Source organism: Brassica oleracea, chromosome C9 (genome assembly GCF_000695525.1).
Source record: "Brassica oleracea var. oleracea cultivar TO1000 chromosome C9, BOL, whole genome shotgun sequence".
Lineage (NCBI taxonomy): Eukaryota > Viridiplantae > Streptophyta > Magnoliopsida > Brassicales > Brassicaceae > Brassica > Brassica oleracea.
This window is the reverse complement of record NC_027756.1, coordinates 20,127,298-20,151,581: the sequence shown is the minus strand read 5'-3', so window position 1 is coordinate 20,151,581 and position 24,284 is coordinate 20,127,298. Positions and strand designations below refer to the sequence as shown.

The 24,284-nt window shown below is 38.3% G+C and overlaps 1 protein-coding gene, 1 long non-coding RNA gene and 1 pseudogene across 4 annotated transcripts; 1 reads left to right on the top strand and 2 right to left on the bottom strand.

Annotated features, from left to right (window-relative positions):
* Positions 1 to 720: 720 nt before the first annotated feature.
* LOC106317220 lies at positions 721 to 1,208 on the top strand. The gene is made up of 2 exons (XR_001265075.1): positions 721 to 814; positions 890 to 1,208. It is a non-coding gene; the product is annotated as an uncharacterized LOC106317220 (long non-coding RNA).
* Positions 1,209 to 4,096: 2,888 nt separating this feature from the next.
* Positions 4,097 to 12,065, bottom strand: LOC106318613. Of its 3 annotated transcripts, XM_013756662.1 has the most exons (23): positions 11,898 to 12,065; positions 10,969 to 11,798; positions 10,748 to 10,863; positions 10,360 to 10,568; positions 10,099 to 10,218; positions 9,868 to 9,996; positions 9,662 to 9,787; positions 9,433 to 9,488; positions 9,228 to 9,327; positions 8,800 to 8,917; positions 8,418 to 8,627; positions 7,973 to 8,297; positions 7,577 to 7,670; positions 7,259 to 7,367; positions 6,920 to 7,182; positions 6,696 to 6,820; positions 6,159 to 6,393; positions 5,875 to 6,063; positions 5,502 to 5,791; positions 5,207 to 5,414; positions 4,875 to 5,114; positions 4,711 to 4,796; positions 4,097 to 4,550 (listed from the first exon to the last, which is right to left on the bottom strand). In XM_013756662.1, the coding sequence occupies exons 2-23, from the start codon at positions 11,679 to 11,681 to the stop codon at positions 4,391 to 4,393; spliced, it is 4,221 nt and encodes a 1,406-aa protein (XP_013612116.1). In that variant the 5' UTR covers positions 11,682 to 11,798; positions 11,898 to 12,065; the 3' UTR covers positions 4,097 to 4,390. The 3 variants fall into 3 exon arrangements, with proteins under 3 accessions (XP_013612116.1, XP_013612115.1, XP_013612117.1); XM_013756661.1 differs by having other exon boundaries at positions 10,969 to 12,049; XM_013756663.1 differs by having other exon boundaries at positions 5,207 to 5,408; positions 10,969 to 12,049.
* A 1,982-nt stretch (positions 12,066 to 14,047) lies between these two features.
* Positions 14,048 to 19,042, bottom strand: LOC106314522 (annotated as a pseudogene).
* Positions 19,043 to 24,284: the final 5,242 nt, after the last annotated feature.

Here is a 24,284-nt window from a genome sequence, read left to right as displayed (position 1 = left end):
TTTTGTTAATTTAAATGATGAAGATGAACGGATAAATTTAAATAATGTTTAAATATTTAACTGTCAATTTTTTTTTGGATTAGTGTTACTTTATTTAGTTTATTTTTATTAATGTGAGATACATATATACATATATATTATTATTTTAATTGTGATATATGAATTATTAATATATTTAATAGTTTACCATAAATAAATATTTATATGGAAAATTGACATTAATGATGATATATGAGTTATTTTTATTACCATATTTAAAATCTCTGCAAAAAATTTAAATTTTTATAAGGAAATTTTACATCTCACAATTAATATGATGTCATGTCACTATTTTTTAAAACCATGTCATCTATTTTAAGTGTCATGTCATCATTTTTTCAGCGAGAATGATTGTAGTGACGACATATAAATCACTTCGCAAATATAGTCTAGGAGATATATCTATCTATCTATCTATCTATCTATTTATATAAAATAGAGTTTATTCACTCCAGAACGCGCCACCTCAGCAGACAGGTCAGAAAGTCATGCTCTAAAAAGTGACACGTGTCTCAGGAAGACAAAACACATTCTCTCCCCTTCATTCGACGGCCTCGACGCCTGAGTTTCTTCATATTATCTGAAACGGTCCGATTTAAGGCTTTCATGTTAAATCTCATTGATCCAGTCGCTCACGATGAGTTCTGCGAGACGGTGTGTGTTAGGTATAAGTATGTGAACATAAGGGCGATCAAGCTTCCATGCGTTCATGATATTTTGAGATGCAATCAACTCAAGCTTTAAACCAGGTCTTCGTGGCTTCATCAAAACATGAGTAACTCTTTCATCCTCATCTCTCATCTGCAATTTTTTATTGATTTGATATACAATGACAATTTTCTTGCTGCAGATCTAAGAAGGCTCCGTACAATGATTTTGAGGGTCCCAGTTTCAATCCCTAATACCGTTTAAGAATCAGTTGACTGGAAGCGGCAGTACCTAAAGTCTGGGTAGATCGAGTTTCAAGGTTTTGCTTTCATACTACTCTGACTACTTTATGAAATCTGATAGAAGTTCTTCAAAAGGAAACTAACGTTAATTCTTTGAACAAATTGTTTTTTGAGGTTTTGTTTTAAGCCTTCTTCTCTGACCATTTTATGAAAATCCGATGTTATCACTTACAAGGTTTTGAGAAATTAACAGAGTCTTGGGAAGGAATTGAATTAAAAGAGGGTGAACAACTTCAAACATGCAAGGCAGAATAAACCACTTTGGCCTCGAAATTACCTTTTTCCCAACTTATTATCCACTGCAAAAAAACCACTGGAAATGTAAAGCGTCAATTATAGAGAAAGTTAGCCTTATTTTCAATCATTGAAAAGTTTAGGAGCAAGCGTCGAGGCAAAGAACAATGAAGTTAGAGAAGGTTAAAAGCCGATCAAGATTGGAAATGGGGAAACGCTAAAAACTTGCAGAAGATACTAATAATTTGACTTGCTTATGAGTTTGGCGTAAGAGATGCTTGGATCAGTTGTGATCAAAAGACATTACTTAAAGTTGAGGTTTTGAAAAGAACCAGTGATTTGGAGGGTGAGGTTACAGAAGAAGGCATGGAGGAGGAAGAAGAAAATGAGAATGAAGAGAATTATGAAAGCAAATATAGTGAGGAAGAGGAAGATAAGAAGAAAGGATCAAAGAGAGTAAAAAAGATGGGATCAGATGAAGATTGAAAAACAAAAAGGCGTCAAACCTGCACTGTGTAGGTTTTTGCCTCCAAAATTTACAGTGATACTCAATGACTTTAGCCTGTTATTTGTTCTTCCGCTGATTTCGTAGACGTTTTGGATTTTGATGGTTTTGGACTTTTGTTAACTCTTTAATTTATGTCTTGATCCAACTCTTCTAAGCTTTACTGTAAAATTATGCTTCCTGTTTCGGTTATTTACCTGGCTTTGGATGTGTTTTAAAGGTTTTACTGGGTACAGAGGCTGTTATGAGAACTTATGGTTTTGTTGCTGTTTATCAAATACACCAGATCTAGAAATAATATAATTTGGTAAGGTGAACATAACCCTTATACAAGCAACTATACAATAGAGAAAAAAAATATAACAAAAATGAAACAGATCCACATTTGCGCGGTTGAAATATGTGAAGAAAAAAACACCTACTTTCACATATTATTGAACATCAAAAACGAAAAATATGTTGGTGACGAGTCACGAGCAAAAAAAAAATTGATAACAAACATAAATTCCAATATATTTAAAGATTTAATAACCTATGTTAGTTAACCATCTAATCTAATACTCTTTCCATTTCAAAAATATATATGGTTCAGAACTTTTACCACTATTAAGAAAACATACGAAATTTTGATTATCAATAGATTAATTTCTAAACTAACTATTCTTCGTAATTTTTAACCAATAAAATTTTAATAAAAAACATTTATATTTTTTGAAATTTACAATTAACCATTAAGTAATGAATTGAAAATGTAAAAAAAAAATATTTTTAAAACCATTTTTTTTCTATAATGTGGATTTTCGATACAAAAGGAAGTATAATATATGTTAACTAAATATCATAATATTTGTACTATTAAGTTAAATTAAAAACAATTTGTAGAAATTAAATAATTTTCATATTTTGTAAGTAATTTTATAATATAATCAAATATTAATTATAAAATGAAGGCGTCACGTTAGCAAGAGCATTCTGGATGCGAATGTAAATTGTGAATGATGTACTTGTGATGATATAACTGTATTATTATTATTTTTAAACAAAAACTTAGGTCAGAAATGGAATCTTCATAGTAAAGTAGCCAAATGTGCATGCTAAATATTTAAAGAGGTAATTGTAGAAGTTTTATGTTATAAAGTATACAGAGATGATAGTATATAAAAGTTCACAAAGAACTTAATAATTTACTTTGGCGCTGAACACGTAGAAGTTCCAAGACGGACCACTGTCCAGGATTCTCTTTAAACATGCGATTAAATTTTAACCAATGCGTTTTTCTTTACTTTTTTTTAATTGTAACATAGAGAATTTAAAATATCCTAAAACCGTTCAATTCATTTCAGATCGATGACTGTAAAAGTCAGTGTATGAGAGATTAAATAAGAAAATCTTTACTTATTCTATACAAGAATTAATATTAGGAAAACAAACAAACAAATTTGACATTGAAACAAACCGCAATAAGGACTAATACATCTTCACATATGCAAACAACAATTGTGGTAAAGATAACTATATCTATGCCATAATTTTGCTATGAACATGAGAATATGAAGAATCCATGAAATTTATGTATTGTCATGAACGGTAAACCGACATGTCTCGAGCTGACAAATGCTGGAGATAGATTAAATGTTCCTTACGTGGCGTCTCTATATTGAAAAGAAATGTTATAGAACTAAAATGATCTTTATAATTTTGAGTGTCAATGTTTTCTTATTTTGATTAACTTGCTTTACTACCTTCTTCGCATTCAATATAACATTCTAAGTTTAATAAAAAATGCAGCTTCAAATAATCACCACTTCCACTCCATTAGCGTGTCGAAAGATTAAGATTTCAACATAAAGACTAATTATTCTTATAACATACACAAAATAGTTATCCACAACCCAATCATTCCGAACCCGAAATATTACAAACCACAATGCACCGAATATGAGATCAAATTTTTGTAAAAGAAAACAACATAAAAACCATTTGAAGCCCTCACAACATATCAATGCCACAACTCTTAAACAACTATTGTAAACAAGCAAAATATATCTTATCATATTTAATCCCTCCTCACGTAAAAATTTCTAACAGACAAAAATCATTATCATATCTATCACTTACAAATGCAATCCTAAAACATAAACCATAAAATCATACAAAAATAATAATCTAGATCGCAAGTAAAGTATATTCCGCCCATAAGACGAGACAAAACTAGTTATACATATATCAGATGTTGATTTGGTTATCTGAATCTTTTTAGATCGTTTATATTTTATATTGTTGACAGCAAAAGAACAAGTATCAAACTACAACTCTCAATCTTGATTCCTGAAACTTAGATCAGGTGTAGAATTCGGATTTGGTTGAATGTTTTAAATGGTTCTGCCTTTATACCTAAACTTTAACCAACTTACATTTGAACGTATAATATACACTGAACTTTTCACGTACCAAACAAATAATAAATTTAACTTTCGGTTAGGGTTTAGAATTTGATCTCCATCTAAACTCTCTAGTTTATAAAACTAGCGTTTCGTCTGGCAAAACCCTTCTCCAGATAACACTGAGAAGTGAGAACTACCTACTTGTACTTTTTAGCAGATTTACATGGAAAATAAGATACCATCTTTTCATCGTCTTCCTTTATACTCATTTTGGATCGTCAAGCTCCAGATTCATATGCCCAGAACGTATCTGGATCGGGACAAAGAAGAGAAAAGTCTGATACTTCTAGATTCGCGACGTGCCAGTCAAGGAACCGAGCTTGTATCCACTTGAGTAACAAGAGCATTGTTGGTAATACCCACCACTTATCATCATCTCTGCCAAATACATAAACCAAATTTTGTACTCAATATAATAAAGAGATTTGGTGTTCCATAAACAAAAGCTTAAGATTAAGACCGATTATGATCAAAATGTTCATTCTGTTGGATGATTAAAGAAGACAAAAGAACAAAACAGAAACACTATTTTTATTACCTTATGGCGTTCCAGATGTTTGTCTTATCACTTGGATTGTCATAGAAAAATACGGAATGAATGACACCACAAACGAAAGCCACAATCTGCAAAAATACTTGGGAATAAGAGACAACAGAGCGAGAACGAGGTCACGTTGTTGCTAAATATGTGTGTCAACTTACGACGTTGGTTAGAGATGTAGCGTTCCAAAGGGCGTAGACACGAGTAAGTGAAGCTCTTCTAATTTCTTTACTTAATAAAGCGTTAAGGCCAGCGGGGAATGGGCAAAGCAGAGCGAGAGGGAGTATCAGGAGGATAGCGAGAAAGGCTGCAAGAGCAAGCCAATAGAACTGAAGCAATGCAAGGATTGTAACTGAAAGATCCGCAAGAAGAAGGATGGAGATCAAACGTAGAAGAGTATTCTGCATATCATGAAAAGATTCTGCTTATATTAGTACAAAACAAAAGGCAAAATCAGGAAAATAATGATTCAGGAGTGGAGAATATATGTAACCTGACGACCAACGGGTCGTGTATTGTTTAACAAGAGAGAAAACGGGTAAAGCAAGTCCTTCCTGTACTCCAGAGATTGTATTGAGATCTCGTTGATGAGGCCTCCGTTTATTCCTCCATTGATTCTCTTCCGAGATAACCCATGCCCTGGTTGGATCAAGTTTTGTTGCAACTCGATAAGAGAATTGCTGGGACATGCAGAGCTGTTCCTGGAAAATGGAGTTACGATTACGCAGGTTGAGGAAGTGACAATAAGTAGATGAAGTCAAAGAGAGGCACAATCTATCGTGGCTCACCGAGGGGACTCGCCGTCGTCACTTCTGCTGAATGAAATCGACTGGTTCACAGTGTTCAGAGGAAAATCACCAACAAAAACCAAGATACCAAGTTGGTAATATCCAGAAGCTGTAGCTTGAAACCATCCAAGCTCAATTCTTACTCCGTGGAATTCGAGTTGAGGATTCCCATGGCTGTTTACCCACCTAATGACAGGAAGTAACGCTGAACGAATTGATCCATGCCTCACAGTCCTAAGCTGTGCGTTTAAACCGACAACAAAGCGGTGCCAAACACTTGGTGGGATGTGCTGAAATAGTGATTTGGAACTCTTAGGAGATTCTCAGAGGATAGATTTTGAAAGAAATAATATAGAGAGAGAAGTAAGCTAACCTGGCCAAGAAGATTTGTTAACAGTCCGTCACTATGAAGACTATAGGGTGACATATAACTTCCATCTCCACCAAAAAGTATGCACATTGGGAACCTTTTCTGTATAATAGAGACCATATCTACACGCTTCTCGTCACCGCCGAGAAAAAAATCTACGTATGCAACCATCAGATCCGGAGTGGCTCCAACCTGTGTTAACGTTGGATACATACAGTAAAAATGCAAAGTAAAAAAGGTAGCTGATTGTGAAGGAACAAGTATATTAGATAATAAGGAATCCGAACCTTCATGCCTTTGTATAGAGCTCTAGACCTGCATGAGCGGAGGCAAGAGTGGTCATATTGAGTTTTTACGTATTCTTGAAGGCGATGAATTTTTCTCCTGCGACGCCATTGTTTCCAAGACCAGGCGCAAGGATTTGCCAGAACTGATAAAATGCTGTGCACAGACCCTTCCCACCAATCATACGCCGCAGTAGAGTTGACCTCATCGATAAATCTGTTAAAAGCATCCTCGTACCTGCGAACAAGAAGTGTACAGAACAATGAGTGGAAGACATGCCTTGTAATGAAATGAGCCAAACGTCAAAGTCACATTGGTCAGCAAAGAGTAGGACTTAAGAAAACAGAATATGGATTAATGATATACACAGTCATTACTTCGGAAAAGGTAAAGAGAAAGAGAAAACACGTAGTTGTTATAAATAAGTAGCACAAAAGAGACTGTCACTTAGCCAAGAGTTTTTAGCACAACCATGTCATTCACACACTCAATGGCATCCAATCGCAACAGAATTTGAACATGTCACGTTATATCCTTACACCATCTCGATGATTGCATGGGGACGAGAACAGGGCAGATGCCAAGGCTCCCTGAAAGTGTTTGGACCCATGAAGTACATACGGTAAGCGTGGGTTTGTGTAACGTCAGATTTTGCGCCTCGGACCTATAATGATAAGACACAGGCCAGAGAGTTTGGTTGACTTCGTTGTCTTATAACAACAACAGAATATTTGGGGACAAGACAATACTCGCAGCACCATACCTCAGAGAGTGACAGGAGATGGGGTAAACAATGAGTACTCTGGTGTTCGATGGAACTGGTACTATAGAAACTTGATCTTAGCAATCTGATACTTAACGTGCTTAGCAACAGACCCAAGACTACCACCACACAACACAGAAGAAGAGCACATGGAAATGGCCCTCCAAATGTATAGACGAGATCTTCCAGAGGTGTATAGCAGTTTGGTAATCTGTACTTGTCAGACACACATTTGTAGGGACAAAAAGGTTCGCTAACTCCTCCTGCAGATTCACAGCTTCTACTATCAGAAGACTAATCAGGGAATGGAAGATATAAGAGCACTATAAGATAATATACCTCGTACGTATACAAATTTTGCACGGCTTGGAAGATGCTCAGGTGGGCAGGGTGTACAAAGACGTTTGTCAGAACCTTCAACATTCTTGAAAGTCCCAATGGGGCATTCCTGAAACAACACACAAAGCCATAAAATTTAGAAGTATCAAGCACAAGCAAAAAAGCAGAGATTTGCCATGATGGTCAAGGAACACTATTAGGCCTGTCTAAATTCTAATTTATTACACCGACTTGTAGCTGAAAATAAGGATAAGAAGAATTAAAAAAAGACTTGACCAGGGCGGAACCAACTACAACATAATAAACCATAAGACTTACCAAGCAAAATGTACCATAGAGTCCCTTCGGACACTTTTTTCCAGTCATTGTTCCCTCTTCCCCAAAACGGCCTACATTGTCCCCTGCGCCTCCTCTGAAGACATCACAGAGCAAGCAATTCAAGGCCAGTGTTTAAATTTCATGAAGATAGTTTTGCATATTGAAAGGTCTGTAAGATTCAGAGTTCCAATATACGTTCCAAATTCGGCATAAAGAAAATAGTGCAGGCAGAGTTTCAAGCATCAAACACTAGCCATTATCCTCTAAAACCATGGCGAGCTATAGGACTAGTTATCAACTTATATATGCATGCCTTACCCTAGTAACTACAAAAGACCCACAAAGTAGCAAGCATGCAAGGGAAATTGCTTCACTTATCATGATAATGGTGCATACCTATTACTAATGAACCCCTTGACAGTTGCAACAGGAAAATACTCATCACCAGTGTGTAACATGTCCCAGTGAAAATGAAGTCTTCCACCTCCACCCCCACCTCCCCCGAGAGGGCCACCTCTGCCCCCTCTTACTGATAGAGATGAGTTCTTTGAGAGTTCAAGCATCTGAAGGAAAAGAAGAATCGTGCCACCAGATCCTCCACCAACTCCACCGACCAAAGATCTGTTACCGTTCGTTATTGGCTTTCCAAGGCTCTGGCCATCAGAGCTTAATGATCCACGTAGATTAAGCGTCAAAAGAGGAAAGTGGATGGAGCCAATTACTGAAAAGGTGGAAAACAAATTTGTATATGTGACATGACAGTGTCGGATGAGTAAACAGATAGTTCACAGTGTGCTATTGTCTGGCAGCTTTCTTAGTTTAATAGAGAAATAGTACTGACCAATCATCCCTCCACCAATCACATTCCCATATGATTTATCTGGACTCTCAGCTCCGCTCCCTAACTCACAGGGAAAATCAGGATCGCCGTAGGTATGACCTCCATTGCACACTCTCCCATTGAAAATGCCCGATCCCCCTCGCCCTCCATGCCCGGCACCACTACCAGCCCCATTTGAATAAAGTCCTTTCCCCAGGCCACCACTGCAACCTGTCATAGCAATTTTTATGCATAGAATCAGAAACCAAATTAATCTTCTTGAATACAAAGAAACGTATTTAAAATTTTTAGACATGGTGAGAATCCTGCTGTGGGGAAAGGGCAAACAGCTATAGGAATTTGCTGAGAAGGATAGAAGATTGAGTTTCGATGGTTTACGTACCAAATTCAGATGCACTGATCAGGCCTTCATTAGTAACTACTACCGTTCTTGCTCTATGGATTTGAATTATGCTTCCTTTAACAATACCACTCACAAGAATGTCCTCAACTCGACATATCTACACAATTAAAAGGCTGAAGGATGATCAAAATTTGGTTGGAAGCTACAAATAGAAGAAAAGCTACTTAAGCAGTCAAGTCTGATTTTCCTCTAGGGTAGAAACACAGAAAGGACTAACGATGCCACAACTAGAGGCGTTACAGGATAATGGAAGTCACAATTGTTTGGCTTATCTTAGCAAAAAGTTTCAATCAGCCAGATAATTCATTAATACTAGATTATTTACTTGTGCAACTACCTAGTACGTAGTAAAAGGTCTGCCTAACAGATAATTTTGGATCATCAAGATACTTCTTTACTAAACTTACCTGAAGGGAAAATGATAGTGTATAATTAACATGGCAATCATCTGGCGGACTTATCAAGTCTACTGGGCATGTCTTGCTCTCGCAAAGGGAATGAGTAACCCTGTAAAAAAAGAAAGGGATTTTCTAGCACAAGCGTTTCAGTTACTAAGTCCAGCACTAACTACATTCCCAAAAATAATGTAAACGTATAGGAAGTAGTACTCACGCGTTTTTGCTTTCGTCGTCGTCAAGTGGTGCCTGAAGTATAGAACCTGGTCCAACCTGTAAAATTTAAGGAACTATTAAAAAAAAGCGCTTTGCATACTCCACCGATACTGTCTAAGTGAATGTTTGTAACAGAGAGACAGAAAATGATCTCATAATAGCATACAAGAACATGATAGATATAAAAAAATCAACAGAAGCATAATCATGTTAAAACAACAAAGTCTTACAGTTACGTTGTAAAACTGAGATAAGGAAAGTCTCTGCCCTTTAATTGCATCTCCAGGACCGGTGAGCATCAACATTCCTTGACCATATACACCCAAGTTCGCATTAGAAGTAATGATGGAATTTTCCTACAACAAGAAGAAATCAAACCTGGCCTCTAATCAAATCAACGGAAGAAAAAGGGAAAAGATAAGATTTACAAGTATACCGTTAGAACTGCAAGGTTGCGAACTTCGAGTACAGAGGAAGGCACTGCAGGGTTTCCTTCGCCATCGATTTTAATTACAGAATTCAACATGAGCAGTATCTTCGTAACAAGTCGTAATGCACCGTAAACCTTCATTTAAGGACAAAACAACTTTAACAATGCATATTGAAAAGAAAGACGGTAAAAGCGACATAAGATTGTTACTGAGAATGGTCAGGAACAATAACCTGCCTTTATTACGGAGTTACTCATTAAAAGCTCTTCTGCAACAAGCTCAAATTCTGAATCTGGAAAATTTGATAACCCAAAGACAATGCTGCTTCCCCGATAAAGACTGATTTGACCTCTGATCTTCATAACCAGAAAAGAACATTTAGGATCATAACAAATACATTGGATTAAAAAAGTGTAAGCGGATCACAAAAGTTCAAGGCAGAAAAGATGATTCAAGACATTATCGGAGAAAATAAGACATTCAAGAAATTAACTGACCTGCATCCTGGTCCAAAGCAACGGAACCAAAACTTTAGCATGATTATCTACATAGATGTTTGACCACGGAGGCCTCGTAGGGAAATCGAGCAAAGGAGTTTCAGTCTCTGTAGTCATGTTATCATTCCCAACCCTTAAACTCGACAATTCTGCATTAAAGTACGTTCCAGCTGCTCCAGCATTTTTGGGGCATCCGAGACTTGTACCACCTCCAGTAAACAGAACGAAATAATTCAGTACGCAAAAACTAGTCAAATATTCAACACACAGCCTATATCAACAGGAAAAAGAAGAGGATATAACTATTTGCGCGGATGACAGATACAGCATGTGAAAAACCTATGTCATTTGCATGAGCGCTAAAAGGTAGCAAAAGAGAAATACAAACCATGCACAAGAACTCTGACATCTTCTTGAATGCTGTAACAGTCAAGGGAGATCCTTCCTCCACCACCTCCACCCCATCCCCTCCCACCCGATGCAGATATTTTACCGTAACCTCTCCTACAAATCCAAATGTTACCATCCAATAGCAAAGTATACCAAAACAATTGTTAGAGTCAAGGTAAGATAAACTTCATGATTGAGATAAGACTCAAATGAACTCACAGCTTAACCACACGAATACAGATACTTCCTCCAGATCCTCCACCCCCTTCCTCTCCACCATCACCGCCCTCAGCAGAAACGGAACCATTCAACAGCATCGTATCCTTCAATACTATCCTAACACGACCTCCACCTTTACCTCCTGCGTTCAACTTAGCCCCTCCTTCGCTCCCATAGCTCCACGGATCATCCAAACTCGACCAGGAATAAACATCACCACCCCAAAAACTCGACACATTACTCTTCACACACGAAGCACCTCTCCCACCGTGTCCTCCACCCGCACCATCTCCACCGACAGGTGTCCCGCTAGTCTGAGAAGGCGGGGGTCCAGACAACGCCGTCGTGTGGATAGAGGAATTGCTCTCCATGGTTAAATTGACAGCGGAGAGAATCACAGATCCGGCGAGGATTCTCGCCGATTGGGTGACGTGGATGGTTCCGGAGACGTTGAAAGCGATCGTACATCCTTGGATGGGGCAATCAACTAAGACGTGTGGTAGTATGATTAGATTCCCCGTTCCGTATACGTACGTATCGGAATCGAAACGGTGATTTGAGTTCAGTGTGCAAGTGGTGTTCAACGATCCAACGCCTTTTAGGTCTTGACACGTCACTGAGGTGAAACTGCGAGGTAGTGTCACGGGGGAGTGTGATAAGCTAAGGCATGGCGTTAGCACCAAAAGGACGCACGAGAACACGAGTTCGAGCATCACCACAAGGGAATCGAGTATCAGTCGCACCCACTAGCCCAGAGAAACCGAGGATACAGTAAACGGCATCGTTTCGATTCCGTTAAGGTTCGTAGTAATCTTAATTCGCAGCTATCTCCGCAAACAAACAAGGAGTAACAATCGCATGAGGGGCGCAAGAGAAGCTCCGCGATACGTTATTTATCACGTAATTAGAGAGAAGAGAGTTGATGAAACCTGATTTTGAAGAAGGAAGAGAATATGGAGTTTGATTTGAAGAAGGTTTGGATCTTTCCCGAGAGAGTCAAGAGATAGTCTCTTTCTGTGTTTACTGGGCTTTACTTTTCTTTTCTTTTCTTTTCTTTCAGCGTCTGCGAGGGGGAGAGAGAGAGAGAGACTGTCATGGAGTTGAAGTTTACGCATATACATTATACAGTCTAATCTACAGCTGTAAGTCCGCATCTTAAAAATAAATAAATATTTACCTTTTTTTCTTCTCGTTGCTTTATTCATTTTTCGATAACTTAAGGTAAATCAAATCTGTTTTGGATCGTTGATTTATTTATAGGGCTGTTCTTCTAGTTGCTGCAGCGACTGAAATTATAGTCAGACGGAAAACAAATTTAATGGCAGCTGATGCTGAAATATTCAGCGTTCCATTTACTCCTCGCGATCAGCCGCAGCGTCAAGAAAAGCAGGCTGGCGGTGTTTCATTGTTGCTGTGTTTTGCAGTGGTGATAGCTTAAATTTTCAGTCGCTGCCGCAACTACCCGTGTTCACCAAAAGAACAACCCTTATGTCCATATAAATCACAACTTTCAGTAAAAAGATTATTTTAATGACGGAGACTACGACACTGATCAACATCTTTTCCATTAATTACGAGACTGCCATCATGAGTTTGCCTGATTGATGCACTACCGTTAACGCAAAAAATTTCTTCTTCTTTTTGATGCACCACTTTTCTTTTGTCCATGACTAATAAAATATTAGGGACGGTCAAGATAATACACAAAAAGAAAACAAATTAAAGATTGATGTTTCAGTTTAAACAATAGAGGCGAGCTTAATCGATCAGCTCTTGTCAATATTCTGACGTAAGACTCCTATATAGTCAGAAAAAATAATATAAAATGTGTCGCAGCTCAGATAATTTTGGCATGTTCTAGTTGAGGTGAGCGTGACAAAAGCCAATATCAACGGATATGAGAGATAGTTGGGAAAAAAATTAATAAAAGATTGATTTAGAAGGCCCAACTGGATTCTGAATCTAGTGACTGGTGAGAGCAGGTATAAAAGAGCTCACGGCATCTTGCATTTCCATACGTTTATTTTTCTAAATTCCAGCCCGTGAGAGAGAGTCCCTTCCAAAAATTTATTCGATTTAACGCTAAAACTTAAACCTAATGATGATGATATATAGCCAACAACACATGAGAGCGTTTCTTGTCTTTTTCAGGTCAAACCGAAACAAATGGAGCGTTTCGAGTCGGTCCTTTTCAAATATTTAGGCTTCTGGGACCAATAGGTCCCGACAAAGTACTTCTTAAAACAAGGCCTCATGACGTGTTGACACATGTACAATGTCACAAGGAACAGGTCTGGATCAAAACGTGTAGCGAATCACTGATTCAGACAAGCACTACGCGAAAATATATATTTTAAAAACAATTTAAACAAAGAGCATGTAGTAATCATAGCAATGTCACCAGACACAACCACCAGTTTTTAACTATCGGTAGCTTCAGATATCTGACTGCAATAAGAGGAGGACAGGCACGTACCTTGCATGCACCCGAAAGCCACCAGTCTTTAGGAGCCATGATAGCACGATACCCAGCTGCTGAATTTGCAAAAGGGGTTTAAAAACCCATTGCCTATTTGCATTCGACTTTTGCCTTTTGTCATCTTTAGCCATTGTAAGGAAGTCGTAGGTTTTGTGAGCTTTAGGAGGTTGAGATTGCTGTGAGCCTGAAAGTTATAGTGACTGTGTGTAGTGTGACAAATCAAAGACTGCGAGTAGAGTGAGTTTGGGAGACCCTGAGCGACAAGAGTCATTAGCATATTTTGACCAGAAACATGTGTGCATAGATAAAGAGGGAGAACACTAACTAGTAAGGCCTCAATTGTTTGTCTGAGTTTGCGTTAAAATTTACAGGTTGTATTTTCTCTAGAAGAACCCACCAACTTCACCATCTTAAGAAAACCTTTCTTTTGCTGATTGTGAACATTAATGCAACCGAACGAACACGGATTAATTAGGATTTGTTCACATCAAAAGGACAAACCTGAGACTGAAAATTAGGATTGTTCACACCAAAATAATTTTATTATCCATCATCCTGGGATTCGTCGGTAAAACCAGCTTGGATGAAAAGACATTGTGCTCACATATATTCCTGCATAAGCAATAGAAGGCTCAGAAGAAGGTGCAAGTAAAAAAAAGTGTTAAAAGGTATGGCCAGGTGAAACACACCTGAAACATGAAATCATTACTCCCACTGAAACGAGAATAACCGCCTTGAGAATTCTTGTCCATAAAGTTTCCAGGAAACGCTCCACGGGCTCCTTGTGTGGCATAATCAACAGCATATCCTCCCTGCGAGACATATATACCATTAAATAATACATGGTAACAATTATAACCCATCGAAAAAAGCTTTCAAAAGGTATTAACTAACTTTGCAGCACATAGTTTTATTGATCTGTCCCAACCCCTTAATGTAGGAGAGGTTTGAAGTTTCCAAAATAGTCCTATATCCAAAGTATGACATGTCTAATCACGAAAGCAGGCAGAAGAGAAACCAAACCTTTCTTGGCGACTAATATTGTACCATGCTCTGCTTTAAATTATTAAGAGGTCCTTCAACCAAGCACCCATATTCCTGTTGATATAAGGGAAACAAACAAAAAGTTCAAGCTTGTATCATACAATCATTCATATTACTCAATACATTCTGGAATCAAAAAGGATAACATCCCAAAGCCTCAGAAAGAACGATTGCAACAACTGAGTCGCAGCAGAAAGTGACAAATAAAAATTTCGTAAAAGAACTCAATTTATTTTTCTTCTTTTTTAATAAAAAACGTGTACCATGTAATATGCCAGTAAGCTGTTCCAGAGCGGCTATTTACTAAGAACCTTTGGGTTTCCAAGAATAACAATCCCATAACGAGCACGTGTAAGTGCAACATTAAGCCTCCGTGGATCAATGCCCTGAAAACCATAAAATCAGCAGTTACCAGTCAAATCCAATAATATTTCTCAGAAGCAATGTACAAGAGCACTCACAAACCTGATGCTCGTTACTTCTCACGCAGGAAAATCTGATGTAATCTTTTTCTCTTCCCTGGAAAGCATCAACACTGGCAACCTGTAAATTCGAGAGCTTGTTAAGTAAATGACAGAACCAAATAAACCTTTTCGAATCCAACTTTGACAATACCTCAATTTCCTTGTAAAGTTGTTGTCGGAGAGACCCATTTCTTGCCATGTAATTAACAATGCATCCTCTATGTCCCTCGTATGAGTTATCACTCCAATCTGGTAACATTGCGCATAACTCATAACGTCAACTGATCCCAAAAATAATTTACTAGACCCAGTAATCAACCCTAGTACACACTCACCTCACTGGGGACAACTCCACTCTTTAAGAAAGCGGTCACAAGTTTCTCCACATTAGCAGCCTCAGTTCTATTTAGATATGATGTTCCACTAGCACTGATCTCCTCTTGCCCCAGCTGCATATTGAAAGACAAGATAAAGAGATCACGTTTGCTTTAATTGGGTTTTGGATGGTGTAGGCTGTGGCTTTATTAGACCATGTTTTTAAACGTTATAAACTACTCCAATGCGAAGTTTGATACCTGGACATAGAAAAACATCGGTCGATTAGGCACAGGCCACGGAAATTCAATCCCTTGCCTTTCAATAATTGTGACTCCATTACATAGTGTTCCTTCGTAGAGGCTATTAGATGGAAACTCGGACAAAGCTGGATGCATACGATATTGAACCTGAAATCAAGAATATGACAACACTGATTGCAAGGTCCTAATGGTAACAAACCTGATCTCGTTATCACTCTGTTTTACGGCTTTCGCTGCGTTGTTGTTCAGCCCGGTCCTTGCTTGCTGTCTGACTCTGTAGTCAATTCTCGTGTTGTGTTGTTTTTATTTTATTTCCCTAGCAGTCTTCTCTTGTAATAGCTGTCAAAAAATTGAAAATTGGTATAATATTTAACATTTTACCAAAAAAAAAAAAAAAAAATCTCATATCTTATCTTCGTGAGTCTCATGAAGTTCTTATAGAAAATCAAATATGAACAAATAAAATTCCAGTATAAGTGGTAAAATCTGCTAAAAGATTAAAATAGTACCTGCAATCTAATTGGTTTAATACCAATAAGCACACAAGGCGTTCGAAGAGAGACTGTGCCAAACCAGCACAAACTGCTTTCTTGCACATTATGACGGGCCCAAGCTGACAATGATCACCAACAAGAACAACCTAGTGCAAAAAACTTCCTGTAAGTAATCAATAAATAATTAACCGTAACAAACCAGCTCGTTGAGAACCCTAATAGCCGCTTTACACCGAGGACAATAGGCTCTCAGGTTCTGTTGCATGAGTAGACTCATCAATAAGTACCTATCAGAGAGAGCAGGCATATTAGATTTCACAGAACTAGAGATGTTTAAAGTTAAATAATTAATTAATCTTAACCTGTCTAAATCTATAATTTGACAACCGAGGATTCGCAGCACCAATACAAGTGCAGCAAATGACATCAGCGCTCTGGGTTATCTCGCGTTCAGTTGCTCTTTTTATACTTTCGCATTTCTTTTCATCACTGCTTGACAGCTCACCTAGTGACAATAAAAACGGTAAAAGTTATGTTCATTTCAGAACAACAAATCAATTACAAAGAAAAAAACTGGCAATAGAAAGGTAAATGAAGATTGAAAAATGTCAACGACAGATAATAAGCTGAAAATGTGGGACCTCCTTGTTCATCTTTCAACTTCTGTAGATTATGCAGTTCGCTCTTCTCAGAAGTGTCAAAATGCCGTACCTGCAAGCAACCAGTAATATGAATTATTTTCAAAGAGAAAAAAGAACAAAGGGACATCACGAATCAGACTTAAGCATGCCACCCTGTGAACTAACCTGGTAGAGTGGTAGTGAAGGGTCAAATGGTCAACAGGAGAACTTACTGCTTCCCGTGACTTTGAACAGAGGCGAACAACCTGGCATCAGAGTAAACAAGGTTAAAAAGTAATTTAACATGAATATTTTCAGCTCTTCAAATAAACTATCAAAAATGAATGATGAATAAGAGTGAGTGTCCAGCGGCTTATGAAAATATATATAAAAAGGAACTATTGGGAGTCCAAATATTCACCTTTAAACCAGTAGCACTAATTTTTTCAGCTAGTTGGTCGACAGCAACATTACTTGGGGCACAAACGAGAACCTGCCAGGCAGTACTTTTAAATCTCTGATTGTTAACTCACAAAAAGCATCCTGAAAGATCAATAATCAGCTTTACCTGCCCCTCGCCCTGCTTTGCCATGTGACACACAATTGCAGCAGAAGTCACAGTTTTGCCTGTACCAGCTGGACCTAGGATCAAGCTTATGGGCTTCTGAAGGACACTCTTCACTGCATTAATCTGATCAAGGATACGACATAACCTGTTAGATATCGTTATACAGATACAAAAATAACTAGTCATTCTGTTAACAAGGCAAATGGGATCAAAACGATGCTGATAGTTCCAAAAAGCAGTTAAGACAAAACATTTTTCTTGAAACTGATAAGCGGAAAGCCATTAATTACCTGAGATGCATTCAAGTCTGGCAGACCAGGTACCCCAAAACGCCGAGGTAGTGTGTTCCGGACCATCTGGGCCTCAAGTTCATGTCCCAATAGCTGATGGTAAATATAACTTCAAAGAACAGAAAACGTAGTAATTCAGAGGTTAATCAGCGTGCAGTAACATAGAGACAGACACCAGGAAGGAACTAGGCTTTCTGTTGACTGACTTACCCACTCACACTTGTTTCATCTACAGCAAAGTTCTTCATTGCTCCCTGCATTCGATCAAAGGTTGCACTTTTCCAAACAAAATCAACACAGAATCCATGGTTCCCGTCAACTGGAACGACCTATACACGAGTAACTAAGGTTGAACATACCTCCATGATTCAATGTCATAAGCAAGGCTAACAATTGAATTAAACTCACCTGATTATCTCGGAGTTCAAGAGAAACCTCCTCTTGTGCAGTTAGCTTGATATGAATAAATTGAAAAAATATTGGTAAGAACCTAACCGCTCTCACTTACAGGATCCATCCTGCTAACAGAATCAAACGTATGTAATAACATCAAGACCAGGAAGGAGGGATACCACACGTCCAACTGAGTTCCAAGCTGGATGAGCAGCATCTCCCGAGTAGCGCAGACGTAGTTCATCACCCAGTACCAATCGCAACTTATTTTCCTTCTGCGCCAAAAGTTTAAATCAGACAATATTTCAGTCAAGTCTAATTAGCGACCAATAAGTTTCAAACACCTTTGGGAAGAGAAAATATGCAACGCTCTTCTTGTTAAGACCAATATCCCATCGAACTGTGAGGTTTTCCTTGCTTTGAGACTCTTTCATCATCTACAGCAGAATCCAGATGATAAGTCCCAACAGAACAAGTATAGAAACTACATGAAAAATAACCTATAAATACAACACACAGACCTTGTCATAATCTGCTTCGATCTTAATAAGAGGTGCAAACACGTTTTGATACTGCAGAAAGAAACCACCCAAAAAGGTTAAGCATAATACTAAAACTGACCTCGTTCAATTAACTGGCGTAACGTATTAACTGTTTCTGTTGCACAAAGAGTTGCTTATTTTTGTTTCAGAAAAGGCTGAGAATAGATATACCTCATATGCATCTTCATACTTAAGTTGAACAGGCTGAGGTTCATCTTCTACACTAGGTTTTTCAAAGTCTTCAAAAGGATAGCATTCGGATTTGTCTTCCATAATTCCTCTATTTTGTTTATTTGCTGTTCACTAATTTGGCGCGCCCTCGGCTGTTCCTGCCTTGATGGTACCTGCAAAAAAAAAAAAAAGAATTAATAATTAATAATGCAACGTCTAATTAAGAAAAAATAAATAAAGAGGAAGGATAGAAACGTAACCTTAACAAGCCAAGGGAGACAACACCTATCGTCAATCAAGGGACGCCACCACTGACTTAGATCCAAGTTCAAATCATTCAGGGCATTTACGTATAAACAAGGATCTCTACAGAGAAGGACAACAACAGTCACTGTCTGTAGTAGCCGAGATGAAACCAAGAAGAAAGACATTCCGACACCCACAGTTGTAGCATTCAAGAATCGTGTCCCCTAGCAGACTGTCTCTATGGAGACAAACTTCCTTGTGTTTTGCTCGAACCTTTAAATTAACAGACAAAATGAAATCCATTTAGAATCTTAAAGGATGCAATCCCTCGCAAACCAAGGATTGAAAAGGTAATCCTTTATCATGGCAAACAAATCAAACCAGATACCTATACCAACCAGCCTTAACCACAAGGCAAACTACAAAAATTCAAGATAAAGGATTCTACAGAAGAAGATCAACAAAACAGATTACAGAAATTCAAGATAAAGGATTCTAGGATTCCTGTCACTGTCTCTGGCACTATCATTGTTTCTTCCAAGCTCACTCTTTTTGATGTTTTATACATTCCAACATTCAAGTTTCATCTTTTAAGTATCAGTGCTTTAACTCGAAATAGCAATATGGCGGTTCTATTTTCTTCTGACTCATGTTACATTTTTCCTGAAAATCCTTTTTAAAACCAGGAGCTTATTCAGGACTTCATGATTGGGAAGGGTAACCTCCAACGCAATCTTTATGTCCTGGACGCTTCTCATCCTTCTCGAAATGTTTCTTCTTCAACGCCTATTACAGCTCTTTCGGTTTTGAGTATTTCTTCTGAAGTTTGGCATCAGCGTTTGGGTCATCCGTCTTTCAGCAAAATACAAGCTCTTTCCAAGACTCTTCATTTGTCTTCTTGTAAAAATGATAGCCATTGTAAAATTTGTCCCTTAGCTAAACAAAAACGCATGTCTTTTCCTTCAAACCCTCATCTTTCCAAACTTCCATTTGATTTGATTCATATTGATGTATGGGGTCCTTTTCACACAGCAACACATGATGGTTATAGATATTTCTTTACACTAGTTGATGATTGCACTAGAGTAACTTGGATTTATCTACTCAAAAATAAAAGTTGTGTTGCTACTGTGTTTCCTGACTTCTTAAAATACATTCAAACTCAGTATAAATGCAAGGTCAAAGCAATTCGTTCAGATAATGCTTCTGAATTAGCATTTACCTCTCTGTTAAAAGAACATGGCATTAAACATTATTTTTCATGCCCTTATACACCACAACAAAACTCTGTGGTGGAAAGGAAACATCAACATATTCTAAATGTTGCTAGAGCTCTTTTATTTCAGTCTAGAGTTCCTTTAATCTACTGGGGTGACTGTATTCAAACTGCTATATACCTAATAAATAGAACTCCTTCTCCTCTTTTAGATAACAAATCTCCATTTGAACTTTTGACACAAAACGTTCCTTCATATGATCATCTTCGCGTTTTTGGTTGCTTATGTTACTACTCTACATTACAGAAAGATAGAGATAAGTTTAGTCCTCGTGCCATATCAGGTGTTTTCTTATGTTATCACCATGGGTACAAAGGCTATAAAATTTTAGATACAACAACGAACAACATAGTCATATCTCGTAATGTTGTGTTTCATGAATCGGAATTTCCTTTTGCTGATGCATCTTCATCTTTGCATCGTGAAAGCAGTTTGTTTGATCAGGATGTTCTTCCTTTGCATGTTCCAGATTCTTCTTTCCTGCTTTCTTTGATTTAGGACCAGACTTGAATTCTTCAATGTTTCCTGCTCCTGCTAGTCATGATGATGTTTCACCTGTTTCTCTTTCTAAGTCTCCTAACACACATGTCTCTGATGCTGCTGTGCCTTCTCTGTCTACTGATTCTATGCCTAACACGTCTCATTCTAGCACATCATCTATTCCTAGTACTGTCTCTGTTCCTATTGAACCATCGGGAGTATCTAGTAATAACACAAGGACTAAGAGGCAGACTAAGGCACCAGCATATCTTGATAAGTACCATTGTTATCTGTTAAATCATTCTTCTGACCCACCTACCCATCCTACCCATACAACTTCTTATCCCATTTCATCCTTTCTTTGCTATGACAAGCTTGACCCAGACCATAAACAGTTTGTTCTATCCATTACCACAAATAAACTACCTAAAACCTATGCGGAAGCTGTTTTATCTAAAGAGTTCAAGCTTGCCATGAAATCTGAGATGGGTTCACTTGAGGATATGGGAACTTGGACAGTCTGTCAACTACCTCAAGGCAAACACCCAGTGGATTGTAAATGGATTCATACCATCAAGTACAATCCTGATGGGACTATTGAGAGACACAAATGTCGTCTGGTAGCAAAAGGCTACACACAGTTGGAGGGCTTAGACTACTTGGATACATTCTCGCCTGTTGCTAAGATTGGCACTCTACGTCTTCTTCTGAGTATTGCTGCAGCTAAAGATTGGTCCATTTCACAGTTAGATATCAGCAATGCCTTTCTCAACGGTGACCTTGATGAAGAAATTTACATGCGTCTCCCTGATGGTTATGAAGAAATCACTAGCAAGAAGTGTCCCCCTAACTCAGTGTGTAAGCTTCATAAGTCTCTATATGGTCTTAAGCAAGCTTCCCGTCAGTGGAATCAGAAATTGTCTTCTCGGTGATGGGTTTACTCAAACGCATTCTGATCATTCCCTTTTTATCAGATATGTCGACAACGTCTTCTTGGCTGTTCTTGTCTATGTCGATGATATTCTCATTGTGGGGAATGATGTTTCAGCTGTGGATAAGTTTAAAGCTGTGTTGAAGGCAGCTTTCAAACTACGTGATCTTGGTCCTGCGAAATATTTCTTGGGCTTTGAGATTGCACGTAATGTGACTGGCATCTCGTTGAATCAGCGCAAGTACACACTGGAACTTCTGGAAGAGGCTGGTCTCTTGGGGTGTAAGCCTCTATCTGTTCCGATGGAACCCAACCTTAAGATGTCTGCAACTTCAGGAACCTTACTCTCTGATGCTTCAGTGTACAGACGCATTGTTGGGCGGTTGTTATACTTAACCCATACGAGACCTGACATCACCTATGCCGTTCACAAGCTGAGCCAGTACATGTCAGCTCCTACTGATTCACATCTTAATGCAGCCTATCGTGTTCTACGTTATTTGAAGGGTGATCCAAGCCAGGGATTGTTTTATTCTGCCTCTTATACTCTGAAGCTTACAGCTTATTCTGATGCTGATTGGGCAGCATGTCCTGATTCACGACAGTCTATCACCGGCTATTGTGTCTTCTTGGGAGAATCTCTGATATCTTGGCGTTCCAAGAAGCAGAAAACTGTCTCACGCAGCAGCTCAGAGGCAGAGTATCGTGCTATGGCAGATGCGACGTGTGAACTTATTTGGCTGACGACATTGTTGCAAGAAATGCACTGCTCTCCCGTTGCTCCAGCAACACTCTTCTGTGACAATTAATCTGCTATGTACATTGCTTCTAATCCCGTTTATCATGAGCGTACGAAACATGTGGAGATTGATTGTCATGTTGTTCGGGAACGTTTACAGAGTGGCTTCTTGAAGACTCTTCATGTTCGCTCCGAACTACAGCTTGCCGATATACTTACTAAGGCTGTTCAACCTGCTTTGTTCAAGAGTTTGATTGGCAAGATTGGACTCCACAGTTTGTGTCTTCCATCTTGAGGGGAGGGTATTAGAGTTCATAGGGATTAAACCGTTTGTAGTGATTGAACCGATAGTATGTTAAGTAAACCGGTATAGAAAGGAGTATAAATACATGTATACGGTGTAAAATACAGATAAGAAAATACAATATATTTTTCTCTCGATCGTAACAAACTCTCTCTTCCTCTCTGGAGCTCGTACTGTAATAGTTTACAAACCAAGTGATTCACGATATGCGAGCCCGAGGTGTTTCCCCTTGAATTGCAGAACCACTTCACAAGACGCCACATTACACCTAACCAAGCAACACGGCTCCGAGATACCACAGTACTTGTTAGATTCGGATTTATTATGGGGTTAACTTAAAACCAGGTGATTAGTGGATTGACCATAACCCTTTATATATTACTTAATGTCCTTAGAATTCCCGATGTGGAATACATATCCCTAATACCCCTTCTCGCTCTTATCGGTCGGAAATATCGGAACTTTAGGACATTTATACTCGGTCGAGCGAGTTTAACACAACCTTTATACCCAGTCATAAGGGTTAATTTTAATTTTTAATTAGGAGTTTAGGGTATTTAGGATCTGGGCTCTGATACCATGTTAGATTCGGGTTTATTATGAGCTTCCAACTTAAAACCAATTGATGATTAGTGGATTGAGCCTAACCATTTATATATTACTTAATGTCCCTTAGAATTCCCGATGTGGGATACATATCCCTAATAGTACTTACACGCGTGCTCCGTGAAATCGATATTCTTACCATAGTCGAGACCGTCATCGTCTCCAGTCTCCTCGAAGCTCAAATTACCCATGCTCGCGGCCAATGCATCAGCCTGGCTGTTACTACTAAAACCAAGACGTCCCGTAATCCAACGATCTGAATCATCTTGGGGATTGAATTTCGAAAAGGTATACGCTTCGACCATCGTATCATGCTGAGATGTCGTCATGAAAAGATCGCTCTGTTGAGAATCCATAGAAATTAAGGGGAGAAATGAAACGCCCTAGGTTACGATCGTGTCGCTGTTGTGACTCGTTTTTTTTCTAAAGTACCAGAGAGCTAGGTTTTAGGGTTTATGCGATAGTGAGAAACGGACCGTGAGAAATTAGAGAGTTTGAAACGGATGTGCGTATCAAAGAAGTAAGGGGTGCGGGGGAAAAGGGCCTAAGTTCAGTAAGTATGGAATGAACTATGCAAAAATTCAAAAACTCTATAAATTTTACTTGTCGTGCCTTTTTCATTTCTGAATTTTATAGTAATGTATATTTTATACTGAACTAAACAAAAATTCAAAAACGTTACATGAACTCTCAAAATCGTGTTCATATATTAACTGTCTTTTTTTTTTGACATCAAACGGCTATTCTATTACTCAAACTTGAGGTGGACTGGGTAACCAGACCGGAATAGAACAACCAATAAAATTTAACTCCCTATTGAAGGATCTAGCAGTCTTAGCTAAAAAATCTGAAATTTGATTGCGCGCTCGTGGAACATGTATGATGTTGAAATCTGGGAAGCATATATGTAGTGTCTCTATCCTCTCCAATTTTGTCGCAAAGCTTGGCCAAGCATGAGGCTCCTTTAACATTGCAATCAGCTCCTTGCAGTCCGTCCCAAAGCTCTGACATGTTGAGTGCTGAAGCATATTCTCCATCGCCCACCTCAGTACTTCTACTTCCGTATGTAAGGCTGATTCACGTCGAGTGA